Raw genomic sequence first — 24,814 nt, 5'->3', positions numbered from 1 at the left:
AAGGTGCAAAAGTAGTCTAATGGAGGGAGGATAATCATATGCCAAACAAATGTGCTTTGACCTAAACCTCATGATTTATATGAAACTTAACTCAAAATCTAAGTCTAAATATAAAACATGAAACTATAAAACTTTTATGGGAAACATATGATGAGGAAATTTATGGGACTTAGAGTAGGCAAAGCTTTCTTAGTTGTGACAACGAAAGCATAATTCACTAAAAAAGGGATACATTTCATTTTGACTTTGTCTAAGTTAAAAAACTTTTGCTATGCTAAAGAGGCAATGAAAAGACACAGTACAGGCTGGAGGAAGATAACAGCAAATCGCTTATTTGACAAAGGATTTATGTGAAGAATAAATAAAGGACTTTCAATCCTTAACAGTAAGACTACAATTCAGTTTTTAACAGTGGACAAAAGAGTAGACCCTTCACCAAAGAGAATATAAGGATGTCAAAATAGTTCATGAAAAGATGTTCAACATCATTAACCTACAGATAAATGTAAATTAAAACTAGGAGATACCATTATATACCTAGTAGAATAAAAAATAGCTATTGTGCTAAATACTGGCAAGGATGTGCAGAACAACTAGAACCTATTACTGGTGGGATTGCCAAATGGTTCAGCCAGTCTGAAATATAGTTTGGCAGTTTATTATAAAGTTGAATATACACTTATTGTGTAGTTTAACCTTTCTACTCCTGGGCATTTATTTATGAGAAATGAATGAAAATCATGTTCACACAAAAGCCTTTATGTGAATGTTTGTAGTAGCCTTATTCACAATTGCTATTCTACAACCCAAATGCCTTCACAAATGAATGGGTATACAAACTATGGTACATCCATTAATATAATGGAATACTACCCATCAACTAGAAAGAATGGACTCGATATATGTACTTACTTGGATGCCTCTCAGAGGCAAATATGGTGAGCCTACAAAGGGAGACTCAGAAGGTTACAGACTGTGTGATTCCATCTATGTCACATTCTTGAAAAGTAAAAATATATAGTGATAGAGAAAAAGGATAAGTACTAGAGCCTATGGGTGTTGAGAAGGTGAAGCTATAAAGCTGGAAAGTGATAGCACAAGTGAATTTTTTGTTGTGATGGAACTGGGCTATATTTTGATCGTCGTGGTAGTTATACAAATCTATGTATCTATTTAACATTCTCAAACTGGTACACCAAAAAAAAAAAAAAAAAAAAAAAAAAAAAAAAAAAAAGAGAGAAATTTCACTGCATGATCATTTAAAAAATAAAATTAACTATTAAAAGAATAGAAAATTCCTGACATGTGTAAAGCCTAAGTATTAAAGAATTGTTTCAACTTTGTGTTTTCAGCTGTTTATCCGTTTATTTTCTTGCATTTGCGAATTCCAGCACTTCTAGCATATGTTAATCCTGTTTCTGTTAAATAGGCTGGGACTTGGGTGAAAGTGGAGCCAGCACCAAGATAAAGGACTGGGCATTTGGCCTTCCTGCTGTGGCATGTTTTGACCTTGAAGGGCATTAGAGTATGCATAAATAGTTAAGATCATCCATGTGTAATTATGACCTATTTCTAATTTTTCTTTCCAGTTTAGAACTTAAGTTCTCCTTAGGGGTTAGGAAGTTACATTATTAAATTTCTAAAGCATTCATCTATCCATATTTACTATAGTGGTGGCTGCCATTTGTAAAATGTCCAGGACATTTTCATAAAGGGATTATGATATTTAGTGCACTGGTATGTTAGTTGGGGTTAAACTGCAGTACTATTAGGCTTTGAAAGTTATTTCTTTTACCTTTGAAGGCTTTTAGTAAATATATGAAAGGAGCTTATAATGAAAAGGCATTTTGCTCTCAAACTATATAAATTTTTTTACATACTATATACTAATATATAGTAATATAAGAGACTTAGAATGATTTTTTTACATATGAAAATTTTAACATTTTGTTTTCTTCAGAAGACAAATTGACACATTTCAAGCACTTTTTTATACTTTTTTAAACTATCTTTGTCAGAAATAAAATACGCTATACAACATAAAATTAAAAATCTCTGACAAGACAAAGGAAGATATAAATGAGTAATAATGTAACTTTTAATAGAGCCTCTAAGGAATGCTCTTAAATATCCATGACAGTGGTAGCAATTCAGTTTATAAGACTGCCTTGCCTTTTTATCAGGATGAAGAAAAAGGTAGAAATTACTGAGAAGAGATTTCATGGCTAGGAGCAGACTTAGTGATTTCATGTGCTATCTTTTGTATCCATCTGTCCTTGTATTTTACTGTGTTGCATTTCACAGTTTTCCTTATTTCATTCTGCATTCACTGCCTATGTAGGCATTGGTCTTCTTTGAGATCACATCTTCATGAGGGCGTTGTCTAAAAGTGACTGCTAAATATACCTGGAGTTAGAAACATATGGTTTAGCCCTTTCTAATGTTGAACTGTGAAGGAAATTTAACTCCTACAACTTATTGTGAGTTTTTTGTATGTCACTGAAAATTATCTTGGATGCGAAATTGTCTTGGGTGTGGACTTGAATTGATTAACGTACAGTGAAATCAATTATTTCTGCTATGATCACTCATTTAGGAAGAGTTTTGTAGTGAGAGAAATACTATAGAAATATGATATTAAATATTTTACATAATTTTAATCATCTTTTAAAATATTTCACTGTAATTCAGTCCTAAATTAGGCTTAAGAGATGAAACCTTTTGAAAATGTCAAAAGATTTTTCCCCCTTAATGATACCATAAATCTGATTTGGAACTTAATCTACTTAATCAATTACTTTGCAACATTCTTTTAAAAGGGGAGGAGGTATTGGATTTTAGGGGGAATCTTTACTTTTTATGTAAGGTATTTCCAGTCTTCTTAATAAAAAGATGTTTATTTAAAAAGGCAATCTAGCTGTGGTACTTAGATTTTTCAGTAAAAACCAAATTGAATAGCCAGTTTATGTCGTCAGAGAGCTACCTTTGAACAGAACTTAGGTTTATATATTCACTCTTAATCATTTTAGTTAAGAATTAGTTGTATCTTTATGATATGTTGAATTCTAAATAACATAAGTACCTCAAAGATAATAAAACTTTATGGATCACGTTACGTGAGTTATCTACATCAGTTATTAAAAAATTAAATACAAATTGAAATGGATAAAGTTATAGTAAAATAAGTCAAAATCTATATTTAAATTTTAATGGAATATAAATATATATATTTATTATAAACAAATTAGTTATGTTTATACATAGTTAATAAATATTCTCAGGTATTTGTGGGCCAAGACTGTTGTGGCATTCTTTATCAATAAAGGCCAAAAAGCTCTGGAGAAATAATAAATATGCTAATTTATGAGGTATTATTATACTATTTCTTTCATTTTTTCCCATGGTCTAGCCCTTTAAAATCTGATACTTGAAATAAATATATTTTCTAACTTAAATGAAGCTTATTAAGAATTACAAGTTGGTAATTATTTTTAAGAAAAAACACCCACTAGGTTATTAACATCATTTTCCTTAAAAAGATACAGGATTACAAACTCTTATCCATTCTTGAAGTAGAATTGCTACTTACAGAACATGTATTATGGTACTGTCTGTTGAAAAGTTTAGCAATTATATATCATGACATAATAATCAGCATACTTTTGGTCTATGAAGTAAAATACTCCGATGAAAATCTGTTCCTAGGTATTGCTATACTTTTCAAGAGAATGTTCTATGTTTTATTAGTTTTGGCTGACACAGATACTTGCTTTTTGGTTTATCCTATAGTATATATTTAGATCCTCTGCAGATGAACTGATGTGTTCTAGACAGGAAGTGGTATGTAGGAGATATAGGAATGGGCTGAAGTATCCTTTATATTTGCCTTTGTATCTAGGGGAGTTGGAAATAGGCAAGAATGGAGAGAAATTTTGTGTGGCAGTACACAGAATTTTGCAAGTTTATTGTGAGCCCTGCAACAATCCGATGCATTTTAGTTACTGGTAAGTTTGTTAAATTATGTTTGAAAATGTACCTCTTCGAAGATGGCCATCTATTTACTATTACGTCCACCATGTCAATTATACCTTATTGTAAAGATTTTTTTTTTTTTTTGCAAAGATGTGGTATTGCTATTGCATTGGGTTTTAGGTATAAATTAAAACTACTTTTGTTAGTGAATGCACTTGACATTTCAATTGGTGTCCTGGTTAATACTGAAGTGAAATTAACACTTTATGGATAGCAGAGTCCTGTGTTAATATTTTGGAATAATAATATTAATATTTCCGTTCTTGTAATGGAACTCCACTGTGTTTAGAGGTCTGAGTTAACTCATTAGATGTTTGAGAATGAGTAGTTATTCTGACATAAAAGAAAGAAAATCCATGTCATCCTTGCAATTTTACATCGTTCTATATAGTCGGGCGATTTACTGTAAGAAATACTTTTTTGCCTTTTTTCATGGATCATAGGGACCATTGTGAGGCATTTCTAGTCGTTCTTTTTGGCAGTGCTCATGTTTAGGAATCCATTTTCCCCCTAAATCACTAACTTTGGTGTATGTAAGAATTCTATGAACAGATTAGGAAATTGTGCAATCTGTATGCCTAGTTTTCTTTATTCTTTTTAAATATTTAGGCAGATGTGTTAGGTGTAATATAGTACTTAGCAATTATTCGTGAAGTGGCCTTGACTATTTAATTCATTTAAAATGGACTAGATTGCTTAATAGCTGTGCTTCTTTATAGAAACATTTTTTAAAATCTCAGAGATTCCTTGGTAGTTGTATTTTTCTTGTAAGTGTCTATCTTTGGCTTAAGGACAAAGTAAAACAATATCATTGATTTGTGATAGTTTACTTTTTTTTGTGGTTTAAGGATGTAGGATCAGTTAATATGATTGAATTTTAATTTCCTGTAATGAAGTACTTTATTTCTAGATACTATATTTTGTCTAGTTGGTGTGTAATTCATTGAACTATGAATTTTTTTAATAATGATAATGATAATTTTGCTGTTGGTTCTTGTTATGAGAACATTTCTAATTTGAACAAAAGTAGCCACATTATGAGAAAAATGTATTATCCCTATTGAAACTGGAAGAGCTAAAATAATTCAAAAATTAGAATAACTTCAGATTCCTTTTGGGCTTTAATAATTTTCAAGTTTTCCTTATTACCAAATTGTCTGAATCACTTGTAAGAATGAGTACTTCTGCATTTAAAATATGTTTAGAAATTTGTGGTTCTACCCTTATGAATATAAATAGGTAATTTAGGGTATATTATAAAACATTGTAAATTGATACTATTTTAATTCATGATAAAATCTGGTATATAACAATTTATTATGAGCTACATTAAGCATATGCAATGAAGGAAAATGTATTTCCATTATTCAGAATACTATATTCATGTATCAGTGTTGCTGGTTAAAATCATTATAAGTAACTGTGAAGTAATGCATTATCAAAGCTTAATTCAGTGCAATCATTTCTTTTTATTTTGTTTCTTCATTCATTCCAAAGACAAATCAAGTGCTTAATCTTTGACACCTCTTTGTCTGCTTTTATGTATTTGTTTATATATTGTGTAATTGTCACTTTTCATTTCAATATTACATAAATCATTTCTTTGCTCTCATGAGCTTTTCTTAGGGCATACCTGGACATAAGTGACATGTTACATATTTCTCTGGATTTTTTTTTTAACAAAGTGTTTTTGAAGAATAGTTCTAAATGAAAAGTTTATTTAAAAATAGGGTTTGTTCTTACAAAGCAATATTGCATCTATATTTAAAATTCTCTACAATAGCCTGTTATTCAAAAGAATAGTATGATACAGTCTTTATTATGGAAAACGATATGTGTATGTTTCTTAGGTTTACTTGAAGCCAGACATATAAATATATGTAGAGATAAACTTTGATGTTTTACTTTGGAATGTAAAAAAACTACACAGTTATGATTCAGTTTATTATATTTAATTTGAAAAGGACAACACTAGTTTTCTCATGCTTATGATGAAATATATTCTTTCATAATATAAGGCATAATAGTCATTGTCAGTGAAATAGAGATTAGATTTGAATATGGTTATCTTTTGGCATAATAAAATACTGAAATGGGACACTGTGATTATAATAAACATGTGACGATTACATAATGGTGTCTGTACTTTACATGCAGTGCTACTCTTTTGGCATTCCTGGTTGAACTACTTAAAAGTTCAGTAGCCATGCAAGAACAGATGCTGGGTGGAAAAGGCTTTTTAGTCATTGGCTACTTACTTGAAAAGGTAAGTGATATGTGTTGATGGTTTTATTGTGTAGCTTCACAGTTGGACAACTGACAACCACTAATTATATTTTTTCTATAATTTCACTTTCCATTGACTGTGTAGAGATTATATTTGCTAATTCACAAATGTCTTAGATTTAAGTGTAGACATGGAATTAACTGGGTATTGGAAGTGTAATTAAGAAATTTTGAATAAAAAAAACTAAAGAAAAAATTTACATCTATATCTATTCAAGCAATAAGTATCATTTCTCTTAAGTTTTTCTATAGTAGTACCCCTTATTTCTACTCTCACTTTCTAAGGTGTTACTTACCCATGGTCAACTGCTGTTCAAAAATATCAAATGGAATAAACAATTTATAACTTTTAAATTGTGTGTTATTCTGAGTAGAGTGGTGAAATCTCATGCTGTCCCTCTTCATCAAGCCCAAACATGAATCCTCACTTTGTTCAGCTTTTTCATGCTGTATACACTGTCTCCCCATTAGTTATTTAGTAGCTATCTCAGTTCTTGGACTGAAAATCGTATATATTATCTACTAGGGGTCTTGGAACTATCACCTTGGGGTAAGGAGGGAGTACTATAGTTGTTTCTTTGCTATCTTTTCACTTAGACTTTTTTTTTTTTTTGAGACAGTGTCTCACTCTGTCTCCCACACTGGAGTGCAGTGGCACGATCTTGGCTCACTGCAACCCCCACCTTCCGAGTTCGATCAAGCGATTCTCCTGCCTCAGCCTCCCTAGTGTCTGGGATCACAGGCGCACACCGCCATGCCTGACTAAAGTTTTTTTTTTTTTTTTTTGAGATGGAGTCTCGCTCTGTCACCCAGGCTGGAGTGCAGTGGTGCAATCTCGGCTCACTGCAAACTCCGCCTCCCCGGTTCACGCCATTCTCCTGCCTCAGCCTCCCGAATAGCTAGGGCTACAGGCGCCTGCCAGCATGCCCGGCTAATTTTTTGTATTTTTAGTAGAGACAGGGTTTCACCGTATTAGCCAGGATGGTCTTGATCTCCTGGCCTCAAGTGATCTGCCTGCCTTGGACTCCCAAAGTGCTGGGATTACAGGCATGAACCACCGCGCCTGGCCTTAGACTGTTTCTTGAAAGTCTTTTTTATTAAGATAAAAATCTTAATCTATGTTTAGTATACATGGATTTACCTGTTAGGTTTTGTGTTATTTTTTAATTATGCGGTCAAAATTTTTATTTTGTAGTAATAGAAACATTATTTTATGCTCTTTTTCCCTGCTCTTAATATGTATTATTTAAAGTAGTTTTTCTGATCTATACATAATATAAACAATAAAAATTAGATGGGTTTACTTTTTCCCATTTTGTTTCATCTATGTTGTTTTATGACCTCTTTTGCTTTAGTCAAAGCTCTGCTTTTATGATAATGAGTGCTGAATTTCTGATTATGATCTCACAAGAGTTTAGTTGTATCATGTGATTTCCTTTAAAAATTAAAGTGGGATTTCATGAATAAGCATTTTTTTATAACAAATACCTATGCCCTTTATTAGCACTCTCATACCTTTTCTTATCAGTTAGTTAACTCTATAATATTCAGCTGCTCTGAAAATGAAACTATTTGAGAAGTAATAGAAGTGAGACCTCAACTAAGGGATAAAGATATTTCCTTTGGAAAAAGATTGAGAAGATATTTTGAAGTAGTTTTAATTTTACCTCCAATTGTTTTACATTTGAAATGTTATCAATTGATTAATGGATAAACAAAATGTGGTATATACATGCAATTGAATATTATTTAGTCACAAAAATAATCAAGTTCTAAAATATGCTATATTTTATAATATGTCTTTATACATATTATGTATATAACATGTCTTTTCTTTGAAACAAGTGTTGACCTTTCTTTAAGGATTAATGATTGAAGAGTGGTAGATTGTTAAGCAGATTGATCATTGGTAGCATTTCTTTATTCAGATGATTTTTTCCATAACGTTATTAAGAACTTAAGGCTCTTTGGCTTTTTTTTTAAATGATAGAATACTCTTTTTCTGTATCTAGAGTATAATAATTGTTTAGAAGATGTATGATAAGCTACATTTAACATGCATTTGATAACATATGAAATGCCTTTGTAAGATTACAGGCAGATGTGACAGGATTTCTGTGAGGACTTACCCCTTTCAATATGCTTTCATTTGTTTACTGAGAATGTATCAGAAAATTCTAAAGTAAACATTCTTTTACTTAAAACTTAGCTTATAATTAGAAATATTTGTAAAAGCCTTCAAATAAAAATGTATGTTAATATTTCAAATATAATGTCAATTTACTGGATGCAAAATATTATTTCATTGTGGTTTTAATTTGCACTTTTCCTAGATTTCAAGTAAGATTAGACATTTTCATATATAATTATAGAAAATTAATCTTTTATCTTCTTTGTTATTCATTTCCTTTACCAATTTTCCCTATGTCTCTTCATGATTCCCACCCCTAGTCAACCCGTAATTCACTTTTTGGCTTTATGAATTGCTTATTCTAAATATTTCATGTAAGTGAGATCATACAATATTTGTCTTTTTGTATTTGGTCCATTTTGCTTAGCATAATGTTTTCAGTGTGCATCCATGTTATAGCATATTTTAGAATTTCGTTCTTTTTTATAGCTAAATAATATTCCATTAGATGTATACATATTTTGCTTCTCCATTCATCAGTTGATATACATTTGTGTTGTTTCTATCTTTTGGCTATTATGAATAAAGCTGCCATGAATGTTCATGTACTAGGTTATATGTGGACATATGTTTTTATTTCTGTTCAGTAGATACCTAGGAGTTGATTTGCTGGGTCCTATGTTTAACTATTTGAGAAACTACTGATGTTTTTCGAAGTGACTCCATCATTTTACATCCTACCAACTGTATTTAAGAGTTCCATTTCTTCAACATCCTTACCAACTCTTTGTTTTCTATGTCTTTTTGATTCTGGCCCTCCTAGTGGGTGTGAAATGGCTTATCAATTTTAAATTTGCATTTTTGGGATGACTAGTGATTCTGAATATCTTTTCATATTCTTATTTTCTGTTTTCATGTGCTTATTAGCTATTTATTGATATATGTTCTTTGAAAATATCTTTAGATCCTTTGCCCATTTAATAATTGTGATATGTGTCTTTTTATTATTGATTTGTAAGAGTTTTTTTAATATTCTGGATACTAGTCCCTTAATAGATGGATGGTTAGCAAATATATTTCTCCATTCTTTGGATCACATTAATTTGCATTTCCCTGATGACAATGAAGTTGAGCATATATTTATTTTCCTTTTGGATATCTTCTTTTGTTAAATCCCTCTTTAGAGTGCCGATTTTCATTTGGGTTGTCTGTCATTTTGTTACTGATTTGTGGAAATCATATATATATTTTGGACCTGATTACTTCTTTGGATATACACTGCAAATTATCTCTTCTTCTTTGGCGTGCCTTTTCACTCTCTTAATGGTGATTTTTGATAAACAGAAGTTACTAATTTTAATATAGGATAAATTTTCAGTTTCTTTTATGACCAGCCCATTTTAGACCCATATCCTGAAGCCATAAGATTATTCTGTTTTCTTCTTAAAATTTTGTTTTATCTTTCATATTTAGATCTATAATCTTACCTGGAATTGAATTTTGTATATGGTATGAGGTATAAGGGTCGAGGTTGTTTTTTTCCCCCATGTATGTCATTTAGCTGGCCCAGTACCATTTTTTGAAAGATGATTTCCCACTGCATTGCAGTCTAATCTTTGCCATAAATCAGATGACCATGTATGACTGGGATTTTTTTGTGTGTTTCAGACAGTACAAAAGTATTTTAATTTGTATAGCTTTTTAGTACGGCCTGATATTTAAGAGTACGTCATCTAGCTTTACTGTTGTTGTTCTTGAAGATTGCCTTGGCTGTTTTTGGGTCTTTGCATTTCCATATACATATCAGCTTATCAACTTCCACCAAAAAGCATGAGGATTTTTATTGTACTATATTGACATCTTTCCTATATTGAATCTTTCAGGTCATATACTTGGTATATTCTTTTATTAATTGGGATTTTCTTTTGTAGTTTTCTATATGGAACAGTTTCTGTCTTTTTGATGGATTTATTTCCAGGTATTTGATATTATTTGATGCCCTTAAAATTTTAATGTTTTACACTTGATCTTAACCAAAAGGCCAGGAAGCAATTAAAAGTCTTGATTTTTAATTTGTTGAAAATAGAATACATAGAATTATAATTGATATTTATGTTGAACTTTTATATACCAGTCTTTCTATTCCTCTATTAAATCTAGTCATTTGTAGATTTTTTCAGAAAAATTTTTGTAGACAATAATAACATTGGAGAATGATAGTTTTTTCCTTTCTAATATTTAGTTTTTTTTTTCCTTGCCTTGTTATGCCACCTAAAAAGTGCCAGTACAGTGTTGGAATAAAAATTGTGATAGTGGCCATCCCTGTCTTATTCCTGATCTCATGGGCAATGCTTTTAATAATTAGCCACTAAGTATGATATTTTTAATAGATTACTTTGTGTAGATTTATTAGTTAAATTAAGGAATTATCTATTTCTGGTTTGCTAAGAGTTTTCTTTATTATAAACGGGATTTTATCAAACACCTTTTCTGCAGTATGTAGAAAAATGATTATGATGTTTCTTCATTTTTCTTAATTTAGTCAATTACATTGATTATTTTTCAGATTTTAAACCTTCCTTATATTCCTGGACTCTTCGTTTACTCCTAAATCTACTCCTGTTCCAACCTGGCTTTCGTTCTTACATGTCCTTTAAGAGGGCTCATGTCTTTGTCACCAGTGGCCTTCATAATCTGTCCTCTGATTGTTTCTCAGTCCTTATCTTATTTGACCTGTGAATATTTCAGTTGAACATTCTTTCCTTCTTGAAATGCTTTCTTGCGTTGTGTTTTGTGATGGCTTGCTTTGTTTTTTTCTTACTTATTCTCTCTCATTAGTTCTGCTTCATCTTTCTAAATTGTGATGACTGTTCTGTCCCAGTGATTAATCCTGGAAAGCGTTTCACTTTTCCATCTACACAGTACCTTACTCTAATTGTGATTATCCACTTCTACAGCTTCCATGATCCTGTAAATACTAATTACTCTCAATTGTTTCTCCTATTTTTAGTTCCACTTGGATTTCTAGTAATCTTCTTGACTAAATTATCCAAACTGATTTTTCTCTTAATTTTTCATCCTTCAGAGTTCTTTATCTTATTTAGAGGCATTACCATTCAACAAGTAGTTGAAACCAAAAAGTTAATTCTTTTTGACTCTACTTTTTTTGCACTCTAGATCCAAACTCAGGAAATTATGTTGTCTTACTGTCAAAATGTATCCAGAATCAATTACTACTTCCTCTTTACTTCTCAACTCCTTACCATGTCCGTTGATATCATCTTAGTTCAAACCATGATCATCCTTCACCATTGGTTACCTACAGTCCATTTTTCACTTGCAGTTAGACTAGTTGTCCTAAAATGTGCCAAATCTTATTCAAGTCTTCATCCTTCTCATAATGAAGTCATAAGCCTTATACCTCACTTCATCTCTTCCCACTCTTCTTGCTTTCTGTTTTAGGCAAAGGTCTTTTTGCCTTTTCCTTAAGAACTAAAATTGTAAGCATTTACCCAAGGACTTTTGCATTTACTTGCCCCATTGTTTCCATCACTCTTTCTTCAGATACTCACAGACTTTGATTCTACGCCTCATTCAGGATTTTGCTTATATGATGCCTTATCACAGAAGTATTCTCCAATCATTCTGAATAAATTGGTATTCCTTCCATAACCATCAGTGTTTACCTATGCTGCTAATTTTGCACACCATTCTGGCATGTTTTATATTTTTTACTGATTTTCTGCCTCCTCCTGCTAGAATATAGGCTTCATGAAAGCAGGGGTATTGTATATATATTTTTGTCTCCCCTTATTGCTATATCTTCAGCACCTAGAACAGTGCTTAGTTCAGTAAATAGTTGTTGAATTGAGTATATGAAAAGTCCTTACATGCTTGTCTGATTACCTAAAAAGAGTAACTTTTTTACCTTTCTTGGAGGAATGCTCACATTGTGTTATTTTTAAATAATCACTGGCAAGGGTGGTATTAATAGTATAGGTAATAGAAGTTTCATTTTTTAATTTCTTAACTAATAACAGGTTACTGGTTAACTGCCACTTAGCTTGTATATCTCCTCGTCACAGAAGATATCTTAGGAAGATAGTATATGAGAAGCCTTTTTATTAATAACAATTTTACTGTTCCACGAGAAAATTTTAAGGTGTTTTTGTTCTGTTTTGCCAAAATATGATCTTGTGGAAAACTTAGAGATTATCCAGCATATTCAATAGGATATTTTTGATTGTGGTTAGTAGAAAATTTGATTCAAAGTGTCTTAAACATTAAGAAAATATACTAACTAATGTAACTGAAAGTCTAGTGTTAGATGGCCTATCAGTTATATTCTTGGCAGGAAACAGATGGCATACTCAACCTAGGTTTTTGAGAAGACTTTAATGCAAGGGCATTTAAAAAGTTGTAAGCAGGGGGAGCTTGGCAAGATTTGAAGAGATGAGGGAAATAAGTGTTTAGCATAACCCAAAGAGAAAGTTACTGTAGCTATTAGGAAAAGGGTACCTGAAGTGTGGTCTTCAAGAAAGGAGTATAGTGTAAGTGTACTGAAGGGGTAAAATCTGGAAAATATATGGTCAACTTCATTTTCTTTCTGTCCTTTAATTTCTTGCTAATGTCTTCAATTAGTCAAACCCAACTGGAAACCAGTAGGCAAGGGAGCATCCCAAGCATGAAAATAGGACAGGGAAGGTTGGAAAGGCAGCGGAAGGTTGGAAAAGCAGCAAACAGTAAGTTGTGTTTCAGGGCTGGGTTATCTGGGTCTCAATAATGTCATCAGAGACCCAGATTTTATCTATATCTCTGCTGTACCAGCTACAGTGTTGATTTTATGCTAAAGCTGATACTGTTTGAGGTCACAAGGCTGCCAGAGAGAATTGGCGCTATAGACCTTCACATCCAGGTGAAGAAAGCGAGCTCCTTTCTGTCAATTACTGAGCAAGATTCTTCTCTCCAATTTGATTGGTTAGCTTAGAGCTTGGCTAGCCTACCTTTGAACCAGTTGTTGCAATGAGAATGCTAAACTTTGATACTGAGTCTCTGAGCTAATCGTTGCCTGCCACCCTCCCCTGTCACTCCCTACCAAAACAACAACACATGATTAATCTGGTTGGATTAGGCTATTTGGAGCACAACCTTGGAGTCCTGGGAGGAGCAGAATGGATAATAGACTATGATGTACCTCTACAATTACAATAGTTTTATACAATTTATTGAATAGATACTCATACACATTATATGTATATGTGTGTGTATATATAATGCCTTCTACAATAAAAATGAACATTTCTGATAACCTGTTCCATTATGGGCTAATCTAAATGTTGGAACAATCTCTCTTTATTGAATAGAAGTTTCTCTTTGTAACCGCTAGTGCTCCTATTTGGTTTAGTTAATTCTGGAGTGGATGCTATAACGCAACTATTTTTATAACTTCTCAGATATTATTTCCAAATATGGTTAGCCATGTCACATATAGTACTTCTTAAAAATTATGTATTCTGCCACCACATGAAAGTAATACATAGATCAAATTCCAGAGCTTACATTTTTTATAAGATTTAAATTGTATTTCCATCTAAAGGTTACAGATTTATAACTATAAACTATCCAAGTATAGATCTCTTTTTAAAATAGCTTTACTTGAGAAAATGAAAACAAATACCAAAATATAAAAATATTTTAAAACCATTAATCAAAGGAATACATTTAAAAGCAGAGTCAGAGATCTTCTTTCTTCTTTTCCCAGGCTGTGTTTTTTCCTACCTATTCTATTCTTATTGTTTTTGAATTTGACATTAATTCAGTTAAACATTTCCTGAGAAATTAGGGTAGGGATCAGGAGGATAAAAGATGAATAAGATAATATCCTTTCTTATATTAGGAAAGAGTTTTTTTTACACTAACAATAATACAAGGAAGAAGGAATAAGTACTACTAGGAGGTAAAGGTAACATGCTGTTGAAGAGAATATTCATTTATACATTTATATACTATTTACAATCCAGAATAGGATTTTGAGTAGGTCAATAAAAAGACACAATTTTAGAAAAATATTTTCTAAAGAATAATTTTAGAATGCAAATCTGCTACCCAACAGCATTAATTGGTAGGCAAAAACAATGGCCCCCCTGCCTTTTTTTTTAAAGTAATGTAGAAGGCCTTGTGATGCTTCTAGTATACCTTTTAATATCATGGTCCAAGTTCCAAACTTGATTCTATATTATGAATTCATCGAGTGGATATGCTTATAATGGTCAGCCTGATTTTATAATACAGGTTAATGTTCTTTATAAGGACATGATGAATAATTTTTATGAGCTACAGTCTGGTCACATAGCATGGTTATCTAGTAACAGGATCTGACTATATTCTATTTTAGAGTTTTAAGTGTAAGAGTAGAATGTATCAGATCATGTTCTTGAAATCATTACTACTGAATAAAAATAGAATGTATAAGATAAGCTATGTGAAATTATAATTAGTAAAGGAGCTGGCTACAGTTTTAAATAACTAGTGATCTCTTATTTTAATTTCATTCATTGACAAACATTTTTAAATTTAAAGTGCTATATTATTTTCATTGATATTCCTTTAAATATGATTACCCGATCTTTACTTTTTAAACTCAAATACTTGTTTTGGTTCCCCCCCTTTATTAAGTCAGCTATTTATTTAGATCATTTCCACCATCTTTTGTAAAATTTTCATTGAAAATTATGTACTAAGATTTGGTTTGAATTTTGTAGGCTATTGCTTATGTAAGCACCATTGGTAATTTTGTCAGATACATAATTCTATTATATTAATACTAAATCATTTTTAACTTTATAATAATGTGAACCAATTAAATGCCCCCTTCTTGGTAAAACCTGTTAACCATCCTTCTACAAATGTTTTATCTGCTCCATAGTTTCTTCCATGAACTTAGTGACCTCTAACATGTTACATATTTTACCTTTTTATTTTATTTACTATGTGTTCCTGCCTTATCATCTCAGAATATGTTCTGTGAGGCAGAGTTTTTTTCTTCAATTTTGTTAGCTGCTTTTTTGACAGTGCCAGGGAGCGTATTCGACTAATAGTGAGTAATCAACATCTATATTTTCTAAATGACTAAAAGTCTTGAGTTCTACCTTTGAGGTAAAGGAAATGTATGCAAGGGTGTTACAAACTGGGGGAGCAAGATGGTAAAGCAAGGGAAGCAAATGTGTCCTGTGGGTGAAATTGGCCCACAGTAATATTCTGTAGGACTCAGCAAAGAGGTTAGTTTTGGTCCTCACCAGTCTTCATTGTCTCCTACTCTACTTTACACGTTGTTGTTAGTTATTTGCAATCATTTTAGTTTGTACCATTTATGTAGAAGTGTGAACATTCATGATGTGCTTAAGTCAAATTTATTGAGTTGTCCTTGTTATGAGCATGAAAAATGTAGCTAAATCATATGAGAGGTAAAATTGGTAAGACAATTTCATCCCTTTTAAACTTAGATTATCTTAAACTGATATTCAGACTTCAGTCAGTGAAGAATAGGGAGGAAAGATGTGTTGTGTGATGTGTGCTTCAGGATTGAGTGGTAGGTGATTCTTTACCCTATGACTGAAAGGATAGTGATACTACAAAATAGTATCACTAGATGAGGAAGAAAAGATTTGTGTAGGAAGATAAATTTTTTGATATTTGAGTTTGAATTATCAGCTTTTATGAAGAGCATTTTTTAATATTGTAGCATTTTTATCTGAAATTGTATTCTAGGATAGCATTGTCCAATTAAATTACAATTCAAGCCTCAGGTGCAATTTAATATTTTCTAGTAAAAAATTACAGGTGGTATTAATTTTAATAACGTATTTAGCCTAGTATTTTATTTTGATAATATGCAAAATATTATTTCAACATCTATTCAATAAGAAAATACGATTTTTAAAAATATTTTGAGCTGGAAAAACCCAGTTTTTTCATACTTACAACACATCTCACTTTCAATTGCAGTATTCCAGCAGCTCAATTGCCACATAGGGCTTCTGGCTACTGTATGAGATGGTGCAGCTTTAAGGTTTGGTTTCAGTTTTGGAGAGTCTGTTGTTTAAATACCATTGGTAATAGGTACATGGTGATAGCAGTTGAAAATTCTTGAAGCGAGTGTTCAGCATAGACATAGTGTTATATGAAGCTGTGAAAGTGTACTGTATCATCCAAGGATAGGGTATTTATGGAGAAGAGAAGGCCAAGGAAATAATATTTTAAGCAGTATTTTACATATTTTTAAGCAGTATTTTTACATATTTTAACCACTATCACTTTTTATTTCTATGTCTAAGATCTCTTCTTGTATGTCAATTTCTACAAAAAATGAAATGAAGCCATTATTTATAACATTTCATTTCTTTAGCTAATAGTAGCATTATTTAACTTGAATTATTTATCTATAATTGTCTTAGATCAGGCTTCAAATAACAAGCTATCACTCAAAGAAATAGCTAAAATTTTAGATCTCTTAAAGTTATATTTTAATAGCAAAGAAAACATAAATGTTTATTTCATATTTATTAGGGATAGCATATGAAAAATTCATGTGTCCTTAGCTAAGTCAGAAATAATACAATTTGATATTCTGGATGTTTCAAGCTAGAATTTCTGTTTTCTTTCTTAGTCCTCAAGAGTTCATATAACTAGAGCTGTCCTGGAGCAATTTTTATCTTTTGCAAAATACCTTGACGGTTTATCTCATGGAGCACCTTTGCTGAAGCAGCTTTGTGATCACATTTTGTTTAACCCAGCCATCTGGATACATACACCTGCAAAGGTATGAATTTTGTACTTATTCAGTTTGTTTTAGTGTAATGTTATACATTATAGTTGCTGGATCTACAGTATTCAGTGGAAAACATTTGAACATTTTAGCTCATTTTATAGTTAATCTGCGGCAATTGTGTTAGGCAGTATCAGGAGATCAAAATATTTATAAGTAGTAAAATAAATGAAACCATAGGTAAAAAAGAATCTTTGTGTAACACTGCATTCTAACATCTTTAGATGTGATACATACTTTTCAATGAAGAAAATTTGCTATACCAATTTTTGAAAGACTAGGAAAGAGAACAGATAACTAATTGTATTATGACTGTAATCATTTTGCTGGAAAATCGCTTTTATTTTGAAGGTAGAATTTATATCATGACATGTAAATAATACTAATTTAAAAATAAATATATACATGAAATAAATATTTTTCCAGATAATAACAGAAAATTCTTATTATTTTATATACAAGGATTTAGTCCTAGTTGAAATCAATAATGAAGGATATTTTGATTTTGAGCTATCTTTTACAGTTTAAAAATATCTCACGGAGTTATTAATTATTGCCTAAGCCCAAATCTGAATTTTGAGAACTCTTTTAAGCAAGATGTCTGACATGCCATCTCTATGCTCACATGGTCAGATTGTGAAAGCAAACTATATGTTATGGCCATAGGTGAGGAGAATTTGAAATTGCATGAACTTTTAGGATATATGACAAAAATATATATGTTTTCAGATATGCTTTAGCTGACTGATGTTCTATTGCTATGAAGAAATTTTTACACTGAAAGCTACTGAAATGTACTTTAAGAGCTTTAGTTGACTTTTAAAATATTTTAATCATTTTATCAGATTAATTTCAATAAATTATTAAATCATTTTAAAATTATTTAATTGCCACAGTTATTAGACTACCTCTATTATAAGTTTATTAGAGTATGTTAATTGCAGATTATATATATTTTAAATATAAATAATATTGAAGCAGAAAGTTATTTCTAACCTCATAATAAATGGTCATTTCTTGGCCTTTACTAATTCACATTTAAATTAAAACTGAATGTATATAATATAAGCACTTGAGGCATTTTAAATTCATTTTAATGATCTGTTAATATTCTGTATTAGGTTCAACTTTCCCTATACACATATTTGTCTGCTGAATTTATTGGAACTGCTACCATCTACACCACCATACGCAGAGTAGGAACAGTATTACAGCTAATGCACACCTTAAAATATTACTACTGGGTTATTAATCCTGCTGACAGTAGTGGCATTACACCTAAAGGATTAGGTATGTATAACACTTCCACTGTATTTACATTTGCCTATGATTATTCTGTATTCTGAGTACTGTTGAAGTGAGCAGTGTACATGACTATGAAATCACTGAAATATTTTATTTCTTATGTAGCAAACTGGCATATTGAGAATTGTTTGTAGTAAAGAAGTTTTGGGCTTTTCAATATTAAATTATTTTGGAATAAAATCAGGTAAAAAGCAACAATAGTCTTTATTTTAGCCTCTATGCTTTTTTTTCATTCGGGAAGATACATTCATAATATTAAAAACAGATAAATGATATTGGTTATAACTGATGTCTTCTAGCACATCAGTTGCTTTCAACATTTTCAGATTGTTACTTTTTTATATTTTTATTCCAAATTTATCCTTTCTTCTGACTATAATGGAAACTAATTTAATTCTTCACTGTGATTTTTTTGTTTTGAAAATATAGCCAGTTTTTCTAATTACACAAAAAATATAGAAAATAAAATAATACAGAAGAAAAAATATATTTATGACCCAAACCCCAATAATAATTACTGATATGATTTTGGCATGTTTTCTTCCAGTGTTTCTCATTGCATACATATATAAAAATATTTAAACTTTTTAATTATAGATTGAGATTTTCTCAATTTTTCTATCTTGTTCTTTTCTCAGCTCAATGTAGTAATGTAAGGGGATGTACCATTTACATCGTTTCTAAAGTTTTGATTCTGTAAATGTTAGAGCATTCTCTCATTTATATATATGTGTTTACCTCCATCTTTGATTTGTTTAAAATTACTGAGAAGGGGGCTAATGAAAAATGTTTTAAATTTTTTTCAGGAATGTCATATTATTTTACAGTTTTACCAGTAGTATGTTAGAGTACTTCCTTTTGCGTGCTCACAATAGCATTGAATATTATAGTTTTATAATAATCCCGTTGATAAGGAAAAATAGCACTTTCCTTTTTTTTTTTTTGAGAGTCTTGCTCTGTCACCTGGGTTCATGCCGTTCTCCTGCCTCAGCCTCCCGAGTAGCTGGGACTACAGGCACCTGCCAGCATGCCCGGCTAATTTTTTTATATTTTTAGTGGAGAGAGAGTTTCACCGTGTTAGCCAGGATGGTCTTGATCTCCTGACCTTGTGATCCACCCAACTCGGCCTCCCATTTTACTATTTTAATATTTATATAAGCTTACTTTTATCTCTTTTTATTAATGGGGCTTTAGAAGTTATTTATACTCAGATCTGTTATTTTTTCCTTTTATGGCTTCTTCCATTGCTTTTAAGTTAGTAATGCCTAAAATTTATTGAATTTTTCTGCCAAGCACTCTACATGTTAATTTGTTTAATAATATATATAATGTAATTATAGATAGACATATTCATATACATACATAAGACTGCATCTATATATAACTTTGTTTTTGATACCATCCTCATTTTAAAGATTAGGAAACTGAAAGTTGGTACAAACCGAACAGCACCAAAATTTGAATCATATCCATCTGACTCAGAGACCTAGTTCTTAAATGCTACACTATGATAGAGTTTTCTCTAGTCTAAACAAATCATATATTCACACATCATAATTTCTGCCTTAAAATATTAATTTCTAATTTACAGAAAAGTTACAAAGTTGCAAGCATTGCACAAAGAATTCGCATACATCCCTCACCAGATTCTCAATATTTTACATCTAATCACCTTAGCCTTTACTGTTCTCTCATGCTCTCTTTTCATGTATATATAAACACACCTACAGATGCATACACATCTTTTTTTCTGAATCAATTGATAATAAATTGTAGACATGATACTCTGTCGCCTCTAAATACTTTATTGTGTATTTCCTGAAAGGTAAAGGCACTTTGTTAAATAACCAGAGGATACCCATTAATATCAGGAAGTTAGCATTAATACAATACTATCATCTAATTCAAAGACCCCATTCAAATTTCACTAATTACACTAATAATGTCTTTTCTAGGAAAAAAAAAATTCTTTTGCACTAAGTCTGTTGAGGATCGTATGTTGTGCTTAGTTGCATTCTTACTTTTAATGTTCTTCAACATAGAATAGTTTTTTTAGTATTTCCTTGTCTTTCAGGACCTTGACATTTGTGAAGAATACAGGCCAGCTATTTTTTTGAATAACTTTATATTTGAATTTTCTATTTGTTCATGATGATTCAGGTTTTTTCATTTTTACAAGAAATAACACAGAAGTCATATTGTACCTGTCTCCTTGTATCATGTCAAGGAGGCACATGATGTTGAGTTGTCCTTTTACAAGTGATGTTAAGTTTAAACATATGATTAAGGTATTATCTTCCAGGTTTCTTCATTATAAAATCATTCCTTTTTCTTTGGTAATTAATAAGTATTTGGTGGAGAAATACATTGAAACTGTATAAATATCCTGTCCTTCAACAAAGTTTCCCCTCCTTGTTTTAGTTTGTCGACGATTGTTACTAGAAATTATCTTTATTGTAATGACTGACAGATGATATTTTCTAAGACATTAATTAAGTTGGCATATCTACTGTAAGGAAGAACTTGTTTTACTCCTCCACTCTATCTATCTATCTATCTATCTATCTATCTATCTATCTATCTATCTATCATCTTTTATTTCAGTATGGACTCATGTATTCAATGTGTTATATCAACAGTTGGTATACTTTCTTTACAAAGGGCCAGATAGTGCTTTAGGCTTGCGGAGGCATAAGGTCTCTGTTGCACATAGTCAGCTCTGATATTGTATTGCAGAAATAACCACAGACAGTATGTAAATGAATAGGTGTGGCTTGTTCTAGTGAAACTTACAAAAAAAAAAGTGGCCTGATGGATTTAGTCCTAGGGCTGTGGTTTGTCTGTCTCCTGGGTTGTATCATTATTTTGATGCTCAAGATTTGGCCAGTAGGACCCTTCACATGGATTGTGGGACAAATGCCCATAAGTTTTTAATACTTTTTTACTTTCTGAAACAAGATGTTTCTGACTTGTCCTACACTTTCCTTATCCCAGCCCTGAAATTAGCCATTTTTCCAAGAAGCCCTGGTTTGCTTGGTGGATATGGTTTTTAGAAACCAAGATCTGGATGTGAGGTGTGCTTCTTGGTTTTTGAATGTCATTACTTCTACGTACTTTTCGTGGACAGATCTAGGAAATGATGTTTATATCTATGTATATAGGTACATCTCAACTGATTTATCTATATTAAAACCATGAGTTCACAGCAGTACCTTCAATTCCAGTCCAAAGCCACATGGCTCAGTCTAGCCTCAAACTTTTTAAATTTGCAGCTTTCTTCTTCAATAGTGAGAAATCTTGCTCCTATTGTCTTTAATATATTTATACATTTTCTTATTCTACTTTATAAAACCAATGTTTTGATACACACGCCATAACACTGTCAGCTTTAACATTGATACCCTCAGATTTGACTCTGAATGGCCCTTGTTTTCTCGTCAGCCCCAGTTGTTTCTTTGGCACTGTCACCCTCCTAACCTCTAGTCTCCTTGGCCCTGACCCTGAAAGTCCTTCCAGACTCACTTGCCTCTGGCTCTGTAAGACCCTGGGTGTCACTAGGGCCTCTGCTCCCTCCATAGAACCCTTGCCCCTGAGGCCTTACTGGCTCTAGCTCCATCAGAGAGGGAAAGGAAGAGTACCAGTACATATATTTTAAATGAAAATGACAGGAAGGTGGAATCAGCATTTATTTTTCTTTATCATTTAAATTATTATTTTACTTTAACATTTTAATACTTTGAAATTAATTTTGTTATATAGCAGAATGTAAGGTTCTGACTTGAAGTATATAGTTTTCTAAATGACAGCACTTTTCAATACCATTTTAAACAAATGCTTTCTTTTAAGGACACTCTAAAGATAATTTGCACTACACTAGCTTTCGTAGAACTATTCATGTGTAGCCACTCACCTTGAGAAGTAGGATATTTTTGCTTTGACTATAACTTAGCACTTTTGTCTCTTAAATTATTATTATATATAGTTAAGTGTAAAAGCATTGAGATATATTAAAAATATTATAGGACAGGTAATACATATTTGTGGTAGCAGGTGAAATAATACAAAGGTTTATAAATAAAATGTTACTACTCTCCCAGGTAGCCAATGTTTCCAGTCTTGTATATCTTTCTACTGCTTTTTCTCTGCTCATACAAACATGAGCTTACTCATGCATACACATAGGTGTTTCAAAGCTTTATTTTGAATACATCATGAACACAAAGTGGTATAATTACATATATCAATGTAATATATAAACATGTTATAATTATAAATATAAATATAAAATGAACCTCATTTAAACATCAGTAAGCCTAAGAAACAGAACATTACCAATGAGCCTAATATTCTCATGCATGGTCACATCTCTTTTCTCTTCCCTGTCATAGAAATAACTCCATCCCAAATTTTACGTTATTTCTTTTCTTTACATGGGTGCTTATTATTTTTTACTATGTTTTACTCTTTTGCTATTTATGTGTGTATTACTAATTTATTGTTTAGCTTCTATATTTTACATAAATAGTATTATTTGGGGATTTGTTTCTTCGTTCTATTTTATATTTGTTAGATAAATCGGTTTGTATTTTATTTTGCAGAAATGGATTTATATCGTACACAAAGCACACAAATATGTATATATTTCTTTGCAACATGCTGTTTGTATTATGCAGTATACAATAAAAGTAATTATTGCCAACATTTGAGTGCTTGTGATTAAAATGGGCCTGGTACTAGTCTAATTCCTTTACTTATGTTGATCCATTTAATCCTCACAAGACGTCCTATGACAAGCAGTATTATTATTCTTACCCTAACAATAAAGAAGAAAACAAACCTAAGGCACAGAGATGTTATAAATCTGGTCCAATTTTATTAATTGGTAGCAGAAATAGAAGAATAAGGAAATTATTACTAAGACAGTATCTGTCTGTTCTTGGATGGAGTGCGGGTGTGATCAGGAAAAGGAATGTGGCACAGAGCTAAGGTCTGGGGCATGGTGAGGGCTTTGGCATGCAGGGCAGGATGGGATCACCATCAGTTGTCAGATATTCAGGAATTTTATGAGCTGCTTGTTAAATCATTAGTAGCTTGAACTTGAAATCAGATTATTATTAATATGATAGAAATCAGAAATACATAAATGCTCAAAATCAGGACCTCATCTCTCCACTCTGCAGATTGTTCCTTTACCAGCATACGGTTGACGGGTTTCCCTGTCAGGCTACTGTCAGTGTTCAATTTCTTGACCAAACAACTGTTTATACAGGTGTTCATTTTATTACAATTCATTAAGTTGTTCATGTATGTTTTGTGTACATTGGCAATATTTTACAATGAAAAGTTTTTTTAAAGTAATACCAAGTGTCAATAGGAGGGGAAGAGTACTTTGTGCATCTTGGTGGCAGTGGGGCAATAAAAGGTGGAGAGCAGTCTGGGAAATAGGGAAGATATTTCTTTTATTATAATAGGCGGGATGGATTTTTTGGATAATAACTTGCTTGCAGATATAATAATCTTCATGTAAATATTAAGTGAATAAGCAGATGCTATACATTATACATGAAGGGATTATGCTTTTCAAACTTGTAAAGCAGTAGATAAATACTGGTTGCTACAAGAAATGCTTAATGTTACAGGATTTTTATGAATTTAGCCTCGTTTTTTAAAAGTATTCTTTATTGTATATTATGCATATTACATATATTTTCATTTTTATTAGTAATTAAATATTTTGAAATTACTTTAAAATTTGTACATTATGATAGAACTGATATGTATGTACATTTTAATATTTTATACTCATTTTCACTTATTGATGCAGCATAAATGCCCACTATAGTATGTATTTTCTGTATACAAGTGACATAGAAGAAATAGGCTGCAAAACAAATAATTGCAATAAAACAGAGTGTCATTTTTTCTGTGCTTTGTTAAATAATGTGTGGGGTGAAAATGAAGAGAGTCCTTAAATGAAGACAAGTTTAATTGAGAATGGAAGACATATTGGGAAACCTATTAATGTAATAAAAACAGAAAAAATATTAAAGCATTAATATAAATACTTGGGGATTATACATTTATAAATGGATATTAATATATAACAACTTTTTAAAAAGTTCTTTTTTCCACAAAATCAGACATTCAGTAAATGATTTGAAATTGCCAAAAATTTGAAAGTTAATTTTTGGATACTCATATTATTAAAATTTTATAGCATTAATATAAATATTGTA

At 31.3% G+C, this 24,814-nt stretch overlaps 1 protein-coding gene across 3 annotated transcripts in view; it reads left to right on the top strand.

The window, feature by feature from the left end:
- NBEA (neurobeachin) overlaps positions 1 to 24,814 on the top strand; it is a 723,704-nt gene that overhangs the window by 158,153 nt on the left and 540,737 nt on the right. For 2 of the 3 annotated variants that reach the window (XM_030818536.1, XM_030818535.1), the window contains exons 11-13: positions 6,190 to 6,298; positions 17,115 to 17,267; positions 18,395 to 18,563. In XM_030818536.1, coding sequence (XP_030674396.1) covers positions 6,190 to 6,298; positions 17,115 to 17,267; positions 18,395 to 18,563 — 431 coding nt within the window. Of the gene's footprint in view, positions 1 to 3,898; positions 4,005 to 6,189; positions 6,299 to 17,114; positions 17,268 to 18,394; positions 18,564 to 24,814 lie in introns of all 3 variants that reach the window. The other variant, XM_030818537.1, reaches the window with a different exon arrangement.

This window comes from Nomascus leucogenys, chromosome 9, assembly GCF_006542625.1.
Source record: "Nomascus leucogenys isolate Asia chromosome 9, Asia_NLE_v1, whole genome shotgun sequence".
NCBI lineage: Eukaryota > Metazoa > Chordata > Mammalia > Primates > Hylobatidae > Nomascus > Nomascus leucogenys.
Note: the sequence above shows the minus strand (reverse complement) of the source record. Positions and strands in the feature narration are given on the sequence as shown.